The following is a 16,127-nucleotide window of genomic DNA, read 5'->3' as shown; positions in this document are numbered from 1 at the left end:
GCCAGGTTGTAACCTGCCTCCTGAGGCTCTGACCTTTATTATTATTTCAAAGTGTTCAATACATGTTTGTCCCATAGCCACCAATACACTGTTTTGGAGCAATCCGGGTTTGTGTTTTGTGCATCCAATTCTCCCTGGGTTTCTTTTAAGATCTTGTATTACTCCTAATGCTCCAGGATAAATTATACTACTTCCATCCTACTAATCCATAACCATCATCTGAATTTAATTGTTCTTCAAGCCTGGTTCTGACAACAGAAATTTCTAGAGATATACATACAAATTCTTATAAAAGCATTGTTTATAATAGTAGGAATTTATCTGCCACCACCTCAATCATAATAGAATAAGTCTCCTAGAGAAGAATATTGGAGTTAAGAAATTTCAAATATAAGAACAAGAATGTAGAACAACAAAATTTAACTTCTTTAAGAGTTTTCTATTAGGTAGAAAAAGCTGTTGGAATTCTTGATACATATTTCGGGTACCTCAGCAATGCTAGCAAGATGAACTGACCTAAACAATGGAGAGTATAGGAACAAAGTTATGAGTTTGATACCTAATTAGCATGCATGACTTGAAGATTTTCCAACTTAAAACCTAATCTTGGAATTATCTCGTTTGTATGTAAGGGACTCACTCCTATTATTTTCATGAAACACCCCTGATGTTCATATTCTTTTTATCTTGAAGCAGCTTAAGTGCAAAGGCATATGCAAAAATAAAAATTTCCCATTTCTCTTCTTGCAAAATGCCTCCCCCTTCGGAACTATTGCACCATTTGTAGTCAATGACAACTAAATAGTTGATGATGCATCATAGTCTCTTTGTCCTCAACCTTGCCTCTTAGTAAATATGCCATGATGGAAGTCTAGCCTTCTCGTCAGAGATATCCTTTCATGAAGTGAGTGAATAGGTTTTTCCACTCACAAGATGTAAGCATGGACTTCTTTTGCTTGATGCTTGTAGACAACTTGTATCTTGTGGTTGTAGAGTCTACCATTGTTCCTTTAATAGAAATATGATTTCAGTAAAGTTGAAATTTGGCTGTTAAAATTTATAGCAAGGTGTTGGTAGTTACTGGCTGATAGCAGGGTAAGCCGCACCCTCCTGCTGGCTCTCCGAGTTGTCACTTTGACTTTAGCTGCCGAGTCGTACAGACGTATGCTTGGTGTTCCAAACTTGTCTGATTTAATTTTCTTTTCTTACTTTCAGACCATTTGATTGCTATGTGTTAATGATAAGCATATGCGGTTTTGCTCAGAAGTTTCGACCCAGCAATGCAGAACCTTCCTTAGCATATTGCCCATGGATCCCCATTCTTTGTTTCCTTCTTGCAAGGGTCACGACTGATTACAGTCGTCCCCCTGTAAGATTCTTTACTTTCAGGGTATTCCTCGAAATCTATGAAATCTGCTGAATATCTTTGTTCTCTTCCTTTTACGCTGGCTTCTGATCCTTCGCCAATGGCCTCCTCCGATGGGAAGGCGATGAAGGATGATAATATCAATTAACCATAGTGTAAGGCCAGAGGAAGTCAAGTACAAGAAGCAGATATTTTTTCTACTCGCGGTAAACCCGACGAAATATTAATTTTAGGGGATGATGCAGACAACAACAGGCTAAAGACAATATGGCCATCCTTAGGCTTAAAGAGTATTTTGTTAAGAAATAGACTTCTACAAACCCTGGCATCATCTAAGGCAGAGTCTTCTCCTTGTGTGTTTTCTTCAGTTTGCACCATCAGAAGAAGCCCCACCGTCTTACAGAACTTTCCTGGAGTTGTAGTTGATCGCCGATCCTCGCCTTCAGGGCTGCCATCGCCTCCGTACACAATGTCTTCTAGTAAGGGAAGGAAGCACTTATGGCCTCCTTTGCCTCCCATTCCATTTCCTACAACATCGTCATTGGCAGTCGCTTCACCTAATTCTATTCGTCCTAAGAAGAAAACTTCTCGGATGCATGACAGGGATGTCATTCACACTCCCGTGGATCCACTCTCTCCACCTGACAAGAGGTGTAGTATTATGTTCTCAGAAGGGAATCGTCTCTTCTCCGCAGAAGGAAATACGATGAGAACTTCAAGAGACACTGTTAACTGCGTTTTTAGTATCAGAGGATTCCCTGACCTATTTCGTTTTATGATTAACAGCAACTAACTTAGTGACTTTAGGCTTTGGAGAAATTCATCAATTATGTAGGCTATGCAGTAGCATTGGCCTATATAGCAATTGTATAACCTTTTAATCTTTATCAATAAGAAGATTATTTTGAAAAAGTGAATAACCCATCAATTAGCATTTACCTTATATTGTGTAGAGGGGTTTGTTCCCTCTTTTTCCCCCAAGTGTCAAGTGGGAGGGAGAGGGGCTAGCAAGCCCTTCTCTCTAATAGGATGGTTTATCCTCATCCTTCCAAATTCATCTGATATGGCTATTAGAGGGAGGGGAGGAGGTTATGGTTGAATCATATACAGTATGGTTAGCTTGCTGACAATTTAACCCACTAGTTCAACTACAGAGTACTGTAGTTGAAGAAACAGCTAAATTAGTATTACCCTCTCCCCTTACCAATCCTGGGAGGTTAAGTATCTGTGTGATAGTGACTTGAAGTCATCTAGCTTTGCTAAATAACTTCAGTCAAGTACTTTCCATAGACTTTTTCCTATTTGAAAATCTGATAGGCTTAAATTAATGAGTTATCTTTTCCACACCTATTGACTTGGTAAACTATAGATTATATGCTTGCTTGGCACAGTTTGTAAAAATTTTATGGTATAGATGCCTGTTGCTGAAAGTGTCAGAAGAAATAATAATGCAATAAAGAGGAATGTGGGTAGTGGGGTGGGGGGGTGTAGTGATGAAGGGAGGATAGTCGTAGTAGGGGATGTTGATGAAGGAGAGGTCTAACTGGTGCGGGACCTATGGTCGTGGTTCTATCGCGCCACAGTAGCTATACCGACACTCATTGAGAGAGCGAGCTGGGTTGATTCCTGGCATTCCATGCATTCCTTTTTTCTCTGGTATATTTAGCAATATTTATGCCCTAGAAATGGTGCTTTAAGGCGTATCATGGAGCGACACAGGTTGAGCCCAGAAATGCAAAATGATATGCCAAAGCTATAACTGCTTGAGTCAAATACCATATAACTGTCCCTGTGTTTGAGCATATAACTGTCCCTGCAAGTGAGTTAAGCACCTGTTAGATTGGTTATTTATAATGAAGTGTAGAATTTTATTTACAAATCTGTATTCATCTTGTACTATTGCTTGTCAGATTTATTATTTTTGTAATGATAGAGAAAACTGTGATGATATTGTAGATTTCAAGCATTATCTTTTATTACAGATTCCCAATGTCATTTATATCTCTGAGCTACTAAGTCCTCCTCTACTGATTGCAACTCTAGGGCTACGCTTGTCAAGTCGCATCAAGTTGGCAGCATTTTCTGTTAAAAAAGAGGAAAAGGAGCAGGTAGGTTTTTTATCCTTCTTTAATTGATAATTAATAATTTTGATAACGTACCTATTGTTGTTCCTTCAAGTTTGACCATAAGATAAAAACGTTCCCCCGGCCTGGTTCTGTAGCCTCCCCATCATTGGTACAGGGCTTGATCGTTCATAGTCACCTAACAGGTGGAAAAATCATTTCTTTATAGTCGAGTGGCTTGACTAGACAAACTTTGTTAATGTTGTTTTTAGCTCCAGATTTTTGTTGAAATATTTTATTGTGAAAGGTTTAGGAATATCTCTTGATTTGGTTAACTACTCTTTTTCCAAGGAAATGAAAGGTTAAGAACTGTTATAAAGTAAAACCACATTTTTTTCAGTGAAATGTGAGGTATACAACTGTTATAAGGTAAAGACACTGTTATAAGGTAAGACTGATCAATCCATTTTGATTTAGTTAAGAGGGATGAGCACCATAATGTTTTGCTGCCCAGTATCAGCTCTAGCATAATTCTGGGAGCTACTCTTGGTGTATTTTAAAATTTTGCCCTAGGAACTTCAGAATGTTATTTATTTTTAAAGTGTGAGATTTATTTACATCTTATTTCAAGTAATAAATTGTTTTAAGGGCTTTTTTATTATTTTATGAAGTAATTCAACAACTTAGGTCAAAGATGTTTTTTTTTTTTCACTTACAGTAAGTCGTGTAGATCGAAGGTGTTTATTCATTTACAGTATGTCGCCTACATTCAAACGTTAGCAAAACAAATGCAGTAATGAAAAATTTTGAACATGTAAAATTTATGAATTATGCCTGAATTTCAAATCGCGCAGCTAAGCGGTAGATTAATTCGCAGCTTTGCTGTTTGACAGTGCACTGAACATTATTCCGTGTTTGTTGATATCAGCCTGAGTCACGTGTCTGGTCCCTCAACAAGTGGTTGTGTGTGTATTCTAAGCTAAGCAGCTTTTCCTTTGCACAGAAATTGTAAACTTTTGTCAATCAAGATGTCTGATAGCAGGTATAAAAGTATTGGTGATTCCCCTCTTGCTGCTAGGAAAAAGGCAGGTAACAACATTGGGATCTAAATTAAATTAGAGAATATGTGAAGAGTTTTATGTCAGTACTGGCTACAATTATTTCCAAGATGATAGGAAAAGTTATTGAGGTGGATCCAGGATCACCATTTGACATGAAAGCCAGACATAACAAAGCATAGGAGATCACATTTGTGTATTGATGGCCATAGTTGGTTTAATTGAGCCAACCTCCACATATAATGCAAGAAAACACTTTGAAATGATACATACATACATACATATACCAAGGCACTTCCCCCAATTTTGGGGGGTAGCCGACATCAACAAAAGAAACAAAACAAAAAAGGGGAATAGAATGCAGTGCAAATTGATGAACTTTTAAGAGAATTTTATATTAATATAACAAATAGCTGTAGGAATTCTTGAAATGGCTTTAGTTTACATCAGTTAGTGTACTGTACAGTACATTTACAGTTAGAGCAATTGACTGACTGAAACATTTGAAATGTTTGTTGGTAAAATACAAAGATAATCAGCAAATAGAATATGAAAAACAAATTTCTTTAATATATAAATGCAGGATTTTTTTTTGTATATTCATTGCCTAATTTACTAATAATAAGAAATCAGTTGCTGGAAAACAGTGGACGGTTGGGAGTTGGTCAGTAACAATGTTGGACTTACAAATTCTCCAGCTTACAAATGCACTCTCAGAACAGATCTGGTTTTTCATCTGGTGGGGATATACAGTACCTCCTCTTTGGAGGATCGCTACTGTTAAAGGTCAGCTTGCTGATCCACCGGCCCTCAATGGGCGACTTCTAGTCTCTTCTACGAAGTGTTCACCTCTCTCGTTCGAGAGAGAGGCCACTCATAGAGACTCCTCTTCGGAAGATCGCTACTGTTAAAGGTCAGCTTGCTGATCCACCGGCCCTCATGGGCGTCATCACGGGTGTCTTCAAGTCTCTTCTACGAAGTATTCACCTCTCTCGTTCGCGAGAGAGGCCACTCATAGAGACACCTCTTCGGAGGATCAAGCAGACCTACCAGCGCAACCTTGCGCTGCAACTTAGTCCGTGGACTTCGGACTTGGACTCTAACGCGGACCTTTTTAAGGTCCCCAGGACCTTTTTAAGGTCCCCATTGGTGGATGCTCGCCCTTCCAAAGGGCACATCCCAGTTCCTGATTGTCTTGCCAGCTGACCTGCCAACCTACTAGCGCTACCTTCGCACCTGCGCGCGCGCTGACGATCTTTCGCGCGCGTGCCAATGATTTTCTGCGAGCACCAATGCTCTTGCGCGCGCGCCAATAGTCTTGCACGTGCGCGTGGCAACAGTCTTCTGCGCGTGTGCCAATAGTCTTCTGCGCGCATGCCAACATTCTTCTGCGCGCGCGCCGACGATTTTCCACACGCGGGTGCCGATGGTCTCCCGCACGCACACCCATGATTTTCCGCGCGCGCGAGCACCAATAGTCTTGCGCGCGCACCAGTAGTCTTGCACACGTGCGTGGCAACAGTCTTCCGCGCGCCTGCGCCAACAGTCTTCCGCGTGCGCTCCGACTTTCTTCCGCGCGGTTGCCGACTTTCTTCCCCGCGCGGGCGCCAATGGTCTCCTGCGCGTGCGTGAGCTCAGCAACAGTCTACCGCGCACGCGCGCCTACGGCCTTTCACTCGTGCGCGCTCCAATGATCTTGAGCCTTTCGCTCGCGCCGATGGTCTCCCTCGCCAATGGTCTAACGCACGGGCGCGCCAGCAGTCTTCACGTAGTACTCGCACGCACGCGCCAGCAGTCTCGACGTAGTACTCTCACGCATGCGCCAATGCACCCACCCTTGCGCAACCAGTCACACGCTTCGGTGCATTCTGGGGAGAATGCACAAACTACACAGTGCCTTACTGCACGCCAGCGCTCTTCCTCACTTTCCTGCGCCCTCCTGCGCAGTTACAGTCTCGGATCCAATGCGCCAGCTCTTGCCAAAGAGTCAAGGCTCGCAGATGCAATGCACCAGCTCTTGCCTAAGAGCCTGCGCTTCCCTGCTCTCCAGGCAGAAATTGAGCACCAGCATCATCCTGTGTGCCATCGCTCCAGTACTCTCATACACACTCGCACAATAGGCAGTAAAAAGGAATAAAACTTTCTGGACAGGTCAACATTGCCCCATTCCTCCCCGCAAACACATAAACATTGCCACCGGGAAAAGAGGAATAAGGCTTCACAGAAGGATTCAAGATCCCGAAGATTCCTACAAGGGGAATCGAAACGGGGAATCCTTGGTCCCTGTCTCTTCTGAAGTTTTTTTTCCTTGACAGACCACTGTCAGCAAACAAAAAAGCATCAGCAGTCTGATATCTAGATCACTATTTGCTGATGGCTAGTTCACAGTTTACTGATCGCTAGGTCACCTATCACCAGATCGCCAATTGCCAGCTCAATGCTGATCTTTGACCTCTAGTCCCTCCAATGACTAACGATCTCCAATTGCTAGCGTTTCCAATCACCGATTGCTAGTCAATAACCAGTATTCAGCTTGCTGATCACTAGATCACCGATGGGCAGCTCATCTTTCTTCGATCATTGAACTTAGCTTGCTCATCTCTGCCCAACCGGGGGGGGGGGGGGGACCATAATCAGCTTGCTAATCTCTAACTCGCCATCGGCTCACAGACCACCGATTCATTGGTCATCGGCAATTTTTCAGCAGTTCGTGACTCGAACTTACTAGTCAACCTCTTCCTGTAGTTTCCTAGATCAGAATGTATACAACATACTTCTCGCTATTGGCCGTTCGCCATCACACTAAAGTGATCGGCAAACATTTAACAACCCTCATCAATGGCTTGTGGACAGGGAACTACTTGCAATCACTCTCCAACTGCACAGTAACCACGATACCGAACGGTTAACCATTGATTAACATTCACCAGATTGATTCTATTCTAAGGAATAGCATCAATCCCATCAGGGCACATGGTAAGGCTAAGCGTTGCCTTCCTTCTGTTAGTTAAAGGAATTCTCTCTCAGAGAAGGATTCTTACACTGGGTATCGCGCCTGGTCCTCTACGACACGAGTCAAGACTCCAGCGTCGACAATCTTCCATGCAAAAGGATCCGCAAGGAGCTGTCCCTTTGGGTCGATGTCCACACCATGTTGGAGTTCGAACAAGGGCTAAGACCTCAGGTCTTCATTTGCACACTGGACCTAAAGGACACTTACCCCCAGGTCCAAACCATCCATCTGGGAAAGTTGGAAGATTCAATCTAGACAAACAAGAAACACCAGTTCAAGGCACTGTGCTTCGGTCTTTCCACCACACCCATCTTGGTCTCACAGGATCAGCTTCTGTCTCCTCTGTCTCGGGACGACTGACTGACCTTAGCAGACTCTGTGGCAACCTTGCATTAACACCGGAACTTCTGAAGTCTTTTTACCAAGATCCAGTGATCAGGGTAAACCTACGGAAGTCTTCCCTACTTCCCTCCCAGAAGACTGGTGTATCTGGGAATGATTCTAGACACCAATCTCCACAAAACCTTCTCGAAACGAGAACGACTCCCATTCCAAGAGACTTGAGTCGGAAAAAGAAGAGAGGAGGGACCATAGTGCGGCACCACATGACCTCAGCCCTCTGGACAGAGTCCGAAAGTACCTTCACTTGAATCTCTTAAGAGATGAAGACCAACTTTCCGGTCCTTCAGCAGCCTCATCGGTTCCTAACAGACCGCTTAGTGATGTGATGGACAACACACCACATACCACATAGAGACTCACATCGACAAGCAAGAAGGAACTTGCTCGTAGCCTCTTCCCATCTAACAGTATAAACACTAAGATGGGCCAAAGTCCATTCGGTACCACTATCAGCCCGCTTCATTCCAGACTAGAAGAACGTGCTCGCCGACAATCTGTGCACAGCATCTCAGATAAGGTATACCGAATGGACTTTGGATCGCCTTGTTGCCGACAAAGTCCCGACTTTACGAGGTCCTCCAACTAGGGATCTGTTTGCAACGCTCCTGAATCTCAGGCTGCCATTGCTCCCCAGCCCTAGACCCCAAGGCTCTCTGGTAACAACGGTGGGTACAACAATGACATTTACGTCTCGTCCCTGTTTTATCTGGAGGAGGGCACTCGAGAAGGCTAGAACATTGGTTAACCTCTCAAGGACTCTCCTAGCTCCGATATGGCATTATGCTGAACGGTTTCCAAACCTTTTGCAGCCCCTGATAGTCTCCAAGAGAACCCTCTCCACTTCACAGACAACCCTCTTCGACACCTACCACAAGCTGTAGCTTTGCTATGATTGTACGCCTGGAGACTACCCAATACCTCTTTGCGAAAAGGTTGTCTAGATATCTGAGGAATTCCTCAGCATCAGTCTACCAGGCTGTATAACGTCTTGTGTGGTTGGTGTCATGTGAAAGTGTGTCTCTCCACTCGATACCTCAATTCCAGCAATAGCAGAATACTCGAGTATATACAAGAGGAAAAGACCCCCTATTCAGTTTCGACAGGTAAAGATGATCACTCAACCTTGATCCTTCACTTTCAAACTGAAAGAAAGGGACACCTTCTCATCGATAGAAGTTTCCTAACTCATACGGACTTACAACTTGCCTTTCCTCTGCCGGAATTGAGACCTTCCTCTCGGAACTTGGTGCAAATTCTCCGATCCCTAAAGGGACCTCCATATGTTCCACTTCACCAGGCAACAAATTTTCTTCTGATTTAAGAACACACTCGGACAGCAACCATACGAGTCAAGGAACTTTATGGTCTCTCTTTTGACATCGCCCATTATTGAGAAGGGCGAAAGACAATGTTCAGTTTCGTCCCTGAGTATGTCGCTAGACACAGTCTCCAGAGGTGATGGATCCTACACAAGTCTCCACTCGGTAACGGACAATCCAGATCATCCGTTACTGTACCCAGGGTAAGGTATGAGACTTTACCTAAAGAAAACGGCAACAGCCCACCCAGGTCCCTTCTCTTGTCATCAGCACTGGGATAGACTAGAGAAGGATCACCAAAACATCATCTCGACATGACGACTCACAGTGTCAGGGGCATATCTATGCCCCTGATCCTTCTTAGCAGATTACTCTGTGACGCAGGTTTTACAAGAAAGGATATGAATACTCCAGGTGACTTTCACAACCTTTCTCCTGCAAGACGTGACCCGCAGGAACTCGATACAATCTCTATCGGTCCGGTGGTGGCTTCACAACAGCTGGTTGTATACCTCAAGCTCCTTATTGGACAAGTAGCAGAAGGTTGAGGGCACCGTTACCTGGTTTTAGTCTGCTTGAATGAAAAGATTTGACTGGCTCTTATTCTTTTCTTCATCCTACCCTCTCGTGAGGAAAGCAGCATCCTGGGTTCTCTGCATAAGCTGCCCTCAAACCACTGCAGGTAAACCATGCTCCCTTGTTTACCTAGTATTAAGCTAATACTGTTGCGTCCCCATACCCTAGCGAGGTGGTATTGGGAAGTCTTGGTTACATCAGGTTTTTCCTACATAGACTTGTAATAACTTTACCTAGACAATCACACTTCTACACGTCTCAACTCACAGCTTGCGTAGGCCGCGGACCTTACGTAGCAAGGTTTAGCGAGGGCAGGGATTCCTTATTTTTGAGTACTAACATACTCAGATAAGGAGCCCCCGGGCAAAGTCAAAAGCCAGATTGGCAGGGACGTCCACCCTTCCTAATGGGTGAGTCACCCCTAATAAATAGCGTGGTTTGTATTCCAGTTACGGAACAAATGACAAATTCGTAGATAATTTGTATTTTTCCTAACTATACAAACCTTAGCTATTTATACAAACTTGCCCGCCATCCCTATCCCCCTTGAAGTCCTACCTCCAAGCAAAGTGACTAAATCACAGGTGTGTGAACGGGAATGGTGGCAAGCTACCCCCCCCCCCCCCATACCCCCGCTAACTAGCGGTGTAGGTACTCAACCCTCGCTAAATTTTAATGGCTCGTCATTTCAGCTCTGCCAAAAGTATAACCCCTAATAAATAGCTAAGGTTTGTATAGTTAGGAAAAATACAAATTATCTACAAATTTGTCATGTTTCTTAAGTTTTTTTTTATTTGCCCATCTATTGCTGGAAAACCAAGAAAATTGTTAACAACCTTTTACCAAAGATTTTTCCGGCAGTAATTGACTGTCTGCGACTGTGACTCATCAATCGGTCTTCTAATAAATGTAATGGCATTGGCAATGGTAAACATATTCCAGCGATCCATTACATTCATATTTGGGCAGTTTTCTGTGTTGGAGCCCTTGGGCTTGTAGCATTATGCTTTTCCAACTAGTGTTGTAGCTTGCCTAGTAATAGTGATAGTAATAATAGTAGTTTTATTGAAAATTATCACTGCCTCAGTGCTGTTGATTTTGTCCAAGACCTTTCCTGTGGTCCCAATTTTCTTTTCCTTGACAGTACTGCATTCCACCAGTAGCTTTGCTATTCTCATACTTCATGAGAAGATACTTAAAATCATGGGTTAATGCACTTTCTTTACTAAAAAATACACACACAATCAAAGCAAGTGTTAATGCACTTTGAAGCAAATACAATGCATGTAAAACAATGTTAATACACCTTATTGCAACAACATGCAGGATTGGCACACACAATACATAGTAAGCACATATAACACAATATTCACATATAAAACAAAATTAATATTTGTATCCTGGTCAAAGTTCAGGGGCATTCAGAAGTGACAAGTTTTTGGTAGTCAAGCACATCTGCTCATGTTCAGGCTTGAATAGTAACATAGTGATGAGAGCTCCTCAGATGTTATTTATGTGGAGGTCCAGTCAGGGAGCTAAATTTTCATTAGCTGTTTTTGCCTAGAGGGCAAAGGCAGTTACTAACTCTGGGGAGGCCACTGATTAGCCAGAGCATGTTGCAGATCAAGTGCCAGTCCAGGGGAGGTATTTAAGAGTGAGTCACCTGGGAGAGATTCCAAGTCAGAGAGATCTACTCTCTGATTGATTACCTGAAATTCATGAAAGAGCCCCGTTGCCTACCCCCTTTTAGTAGTATTTTGTAATTGGCTGGTTATGTTACCAACTAAAGGAATGATTTGTTAACCTGTGAGGCAGATGAGGAGCATCAGGCCATATGCTAACTTGTCCACTCCTTGCTTGGTTGGCTACTGCACCAGGTCAGGAAGAACTGTTCTTTTATTATGGTCAAACTTCTTGGAATGATTTGCAATTAATTTGAAGTAAATAATAAAATTAATGATTTTTATTAAAAGAGTATTTTACTTGCATGATACTCATTAAATTTCTTTATCTCTTCAAAATTCTGTTTCTAATTTGTGATCATTTCAGGTTTCACGATTTCTCAAAAAGTCGGGACTAAGTGGAGTTCCAACAGTTGCAGTTGTTACATCTGAAGGGGTTACATCATATGGAGGGAAGAAGGGGGAATCCATGACAAAACAATCACTAGATTCCTATATCTGTATGCTGCAACCCCGTATGAATGATGTTTTCCTTATTTCCCTTGTAGGGGCCAACTTGTTTGCTGTAGCTGACTTCTTTTATATTTTTGATTATAGACTGAGAGCTTGGAAACATGTAATTCGTACCTTTCTGAGAGTGCTTGTGTATAATGTTGCAGTGTTTTTGTTGTGGCTTGCTGTTACAGCATTACTCAAGTTTTCGATGGTTGACTCTGCTCTTCAGTCAGGGTCTTGGCTGATGAGTTTTTTTAATAGTACCTGGATTTTCGGACAACTTAGATATCATTGGTTAATGGTAGAAAATCATCCTGTGATATTTTGGATGTCAGCCAAGATCTTTGGCATTATGGTAATTGTTTGGAGGGTGTGCTTTAGGAGAAGTGGAGATCAAGAGGAAGTGGAGTCTAATTGGTGGGCTTTATTCCCAATGGATTCCTACTTAGTAAATGTACTTTTTCGCCCCATGGCATCATTATCACGCCCACGGCCATCTCAAGATTTAGGATTAGAGGAAGGAATGGAACTTTTGATAGAAAGATTAGCAACACCAGACTTGTGGTTGCATCCTGTGATACCCACTGATTATATGAAACACTTACCAATGTGGAGATTTGATGGATGGGGAAATGAAGATGACTTGAAATCTGAAAGTGAAACTGATGTAGATAGTGTAAGTGAAAATGAGAATGACACTCTGTTAGATTCCCATACTTGCTGTCAGGATGAAAACTGCCGATTATGTGAGCTTTGGACAACTGTCAAGGAAATATATGTGTGCCATAGGTGTGCCATTTTAAAGCGTAAATTAGAAAGACAGTACCTAAGGTATAGAAGAATTGATGATAGAATCCATCAAAATCTAACGTATGAAAGACTTTTGAAAGTCTGTGAAAGCTGTTCTAAAACTCGAAGGCAGCAAAACATACATGAAAACTCAAAACAATTAACTAAAAGTGTAAGCGGTTCACGGTGGTTATTGTCACCACAACGGCTTACAGAGCTTAAATGGACAGCACCTTCTCATGCAATTGAGAGTCGAATATGTGCAATCTGTCTTAGTCGTTATCGATGGTCTGCTGTGTTATGTGGTCTTCCGTGTGGACATCACTATCACCATTCCTGCATTACGGAATGGTTATTAAAAGATAATCATCATTGCCCAACTTGCCGTTGGCCTTCTTATAAAAACAAACCAAGTAGCCTTTCGCATGACCATGAAGAATGAAATTTGTTTAGAATATAGTATGTGATTTTTTTTTTTAAATAATGTATGGTAATTCCAAATAACAAATGTTAGTTCTAAGATAATTTCCTAAAATTTTGCACATGGATTCTATTTTTTTTATGCTTATTATAAGACAAGGATCCTTAGTCACATAAACATAAAAGTTTATATGCTTCAGGTATCAAGTAATAATTTATTTAGATGTTATAAAGGCATTTTAATCAGTATTTGAGGAAAAAGTATAATTTTTGTCTTCTGTAGACATGCAGACAATGGTTTTTCATACTTGTTGATATATTCTGCAATTTAGCAGTATTTATATATCAAAATTTAACAATTAAGGATTAGTAAATGTCTCTTATTTGTGATTTGAAATCTGTAATCTTATAGTTTGATCTGATTTAGTTTAAAGTATTTTCCATAATGTTGAACTTTGGAAAGCAAAAGCATATTGTACTGTATCCCATTAGAAAAGGGGTGAGAAAATAAAAATAATTTTTCTGTTGGACAAGAAACACACTATAGATGTCCTTTGTTATTCAACATTTGTGAAACAGATGATTTATTACAGTAAGTATTTGCAGTTAGTTCTTGTTTTTTTATCCTTAGATAATCACAATATTTTCAGACATTCAAATAAAAAACTTTGTACAAAACACACTTTTTGGCTGGCTGATATCTTACAACTGTTTTGCATAGCAAAACTGTTAAACTGATAGAAATAAGGAAAACTGCCCAAATCTAATGGGTAATGTCCCTTAAGCTAGCTCTTATATTTTTTTTTTTTTTTGAAAACTGATTTCAATAAGTTACCTTGTGAGTCACATACTTGGTGTTTTGGCATTTTTATATTGCTTGCAATGTTGCTAGATTGCAGTAAAATAGGGATGTATTGCAATTCCAATGGTAAATTAGGGATTAAGCGTACCAAAATACTGTATTTTCCCTTATGAGGTAAAAAATAATATTTATTCAAAATGCATTTTTGGCTTGCTAAATCGCCATATTGGGAGCAAATAGAAATATTAGGCCCTTACCTATGTTATTTGGTCCTTAGCAATGCATAGTGCACAATATGGCTGAATTTCTAGAGAGAAAATTAAATTGGTTCTAAAAACAGCAAGGAGTTAATCTGGGTTTTTTGACATTTTTGGCAATTTATCTTTTGCTTGCAATATTGCAATCATATAATAATTTATTGGAATTCCAATTGTAAATTTGTGAATAGAGGCCCAAAATCCTGAATTTTCCTCATATAAGGTAAAAAAATATAAATATATCAAAAATGCATTTTTATACAGCCAAATTGCTGTATTGCAAGGAAAATTGCAATATATGGCCATTTCCAATGTTGTTTGGTCATTAGCAATGGATTCCACACAATATGGCAGAATTTCGAGAGAAAAATTATATATATCGAAAATGCATTTTTGGCTAGCCAAATTACTGTATTGCAAGCAAAAAGCAGTATATGACCCTTACCTATATTATTTGGTCCTTAGCAATGGATTCTGTACATTATGGCCGAATTTCAAGAGAAAAATGAGGTTGGCCTTAAGAACAGCAGAGGGTTACCTTGGTTATTTTGGCATTTTTTCTTTTGCTTGCAATGTTGCGAAATTGCAGTAAAATAATGATTTATTGCAAATTCAGTCTTAAATTTGTGATTATAGGCCCAAGATAGCAATATATGGCCATTTCCTATGTTATTTGGTCCTTAGCAATGGATTCCACACAATATGGCAGAATTTCAAGAGAAAAAAATAGATTGGCCCTAAGAAAAAAAATATTTTGAAAAAATAGGCAAAACACCAATGTTGCTAAATTGCAGTAAAATAGGGATTTATTGCAATTTACGGCCATTTCTTATGTTCTTTGTTCTTTTGCAATAGATTTCGCACAATATGACCGAATTTCAAGAGAAAACTCGATTTGGGCAGGAAAAACCTTGGTGTTTTGCCTATTTTTTCGAAATATTTTTTTTCCTTGCAATGTTGCTAGATTGCAGTAAAATAGGGATTTATTGCAATTTATGGCCATTTCTTATGTTCTTTGTTCTTTTGCAATGGATTTCGCACAACATGACCGAATTTCAAGAGAAAACTCGATTTGGGCAGAAAAAACGGCAAGGGGTTAACCTTGGTGTTTTGCCTATTTTTTCGAAATATTTTTTATCCTTGCAATGTTGCTAAATTACAGTAAAATATGGATTTATTGCAATTTATGGCCATTTCTTATGTTCTTTGTTCTTTTGCAATGGATTTTGCACAATATGACCGAATTTCAAGAGAAAACTCGATTTGGGCAGAAAAAACGGCAAGGGGTTAACCTTGGTGTTTTGCCTATTTTTTCGAAATATTTTTTTTCCTTGCAATGTTGCTAAATTGCAGTAAAATAAGGATTTATTGCAATTTATGGCCATTTCTTATGTTCTTTGTTCTTTTGCAATGGATTTCGCACAATACGACCGAATTTCAAGAGAAAACTCGATTTGGGCAGAAAAAACGGCAAGGGGTTAACCTTGGTGTTTTAAATATTTTTTTTCCTTGCAATGTTGGTAAATTGCAGTAAAATAAGGATTTATTGCAATTTTTGGCCATTTCTTATGTTCTTTGTTCCTTTGCAATGGATTTCGCACAAGAAGACCGAATTTCAAGAGAAAACTAGAATAGGGATTTATTGCAATTTATGGCCATTTCTTATGTTCTTTGTTCTTTTGCAATGGATTTCGCACAATACGACCGAATTTCAAGAGAAAACTCGATTTGGGCAGAAAAAACGGCAAGGGTAACCCCTTGCCGTTTTTTCTGCCCAAATCTAGTGTTTTGCCTATTTTTGGGATTTATTGCAATTTATGGCCATTTCTTATGTTCTTTGTTCTTTTGCAATAGATTTCGCACAATATGACCGAATTTCAAGAGA

At 40.4% G+C, this 16,127-nt stretch overlaps 1 protein-coding gene across 1 annotated transcript in view; it reads left to right on the top strand.

Annotated features, from left to right (window-relative positions):
- Positions 1 to 13,792, top strand: part of LOC137648524 (E3 ubiquitin-protein ligase RNF103-like) — an 84,304-nt gene extending 70,512 nt beyond the window's left edge. Inside the window, exons 7-8 of the mRNA XM_068381450.1 lie at positions 3,349 to 3,474; positions 11,847 to 13,792. Coding sequence (XP_068237551.1) covers positions 3,349 to 3,474; positions 11,847 to 13,205 — 1,485 coding nt within the window. The 3' untranslated portion in view covers positions 13,206 to 13,792. The remainder of the gene's footprint in view (positions 1 to 3,348; positions 3,475 to 11,846) is intronic.
- Positions 13,793 to 16,127: the final 2,335 nt, after the last annotated feature.

This window comes from Palaemon carinicauda, chromosome 1 (genome assembly GCF_036898095.1).
Source record: "Palaemon carinicauda isolate YSFRI2023 chromosome 1, ASM3689809v2, whole genome shotgun sequence".
Lineage (NCBI taxonomy): Eukaryota > Metazoa > Arthropoda > Malacostraca > Decapoda > Palaemonidae > Palaemon > Palaemon carinicauda.
The sequence above is the reverse complement of the archived record's forward strand: the minus strand, read 5'-3'. Positions and strand labels throughout refer to the sequence as shown.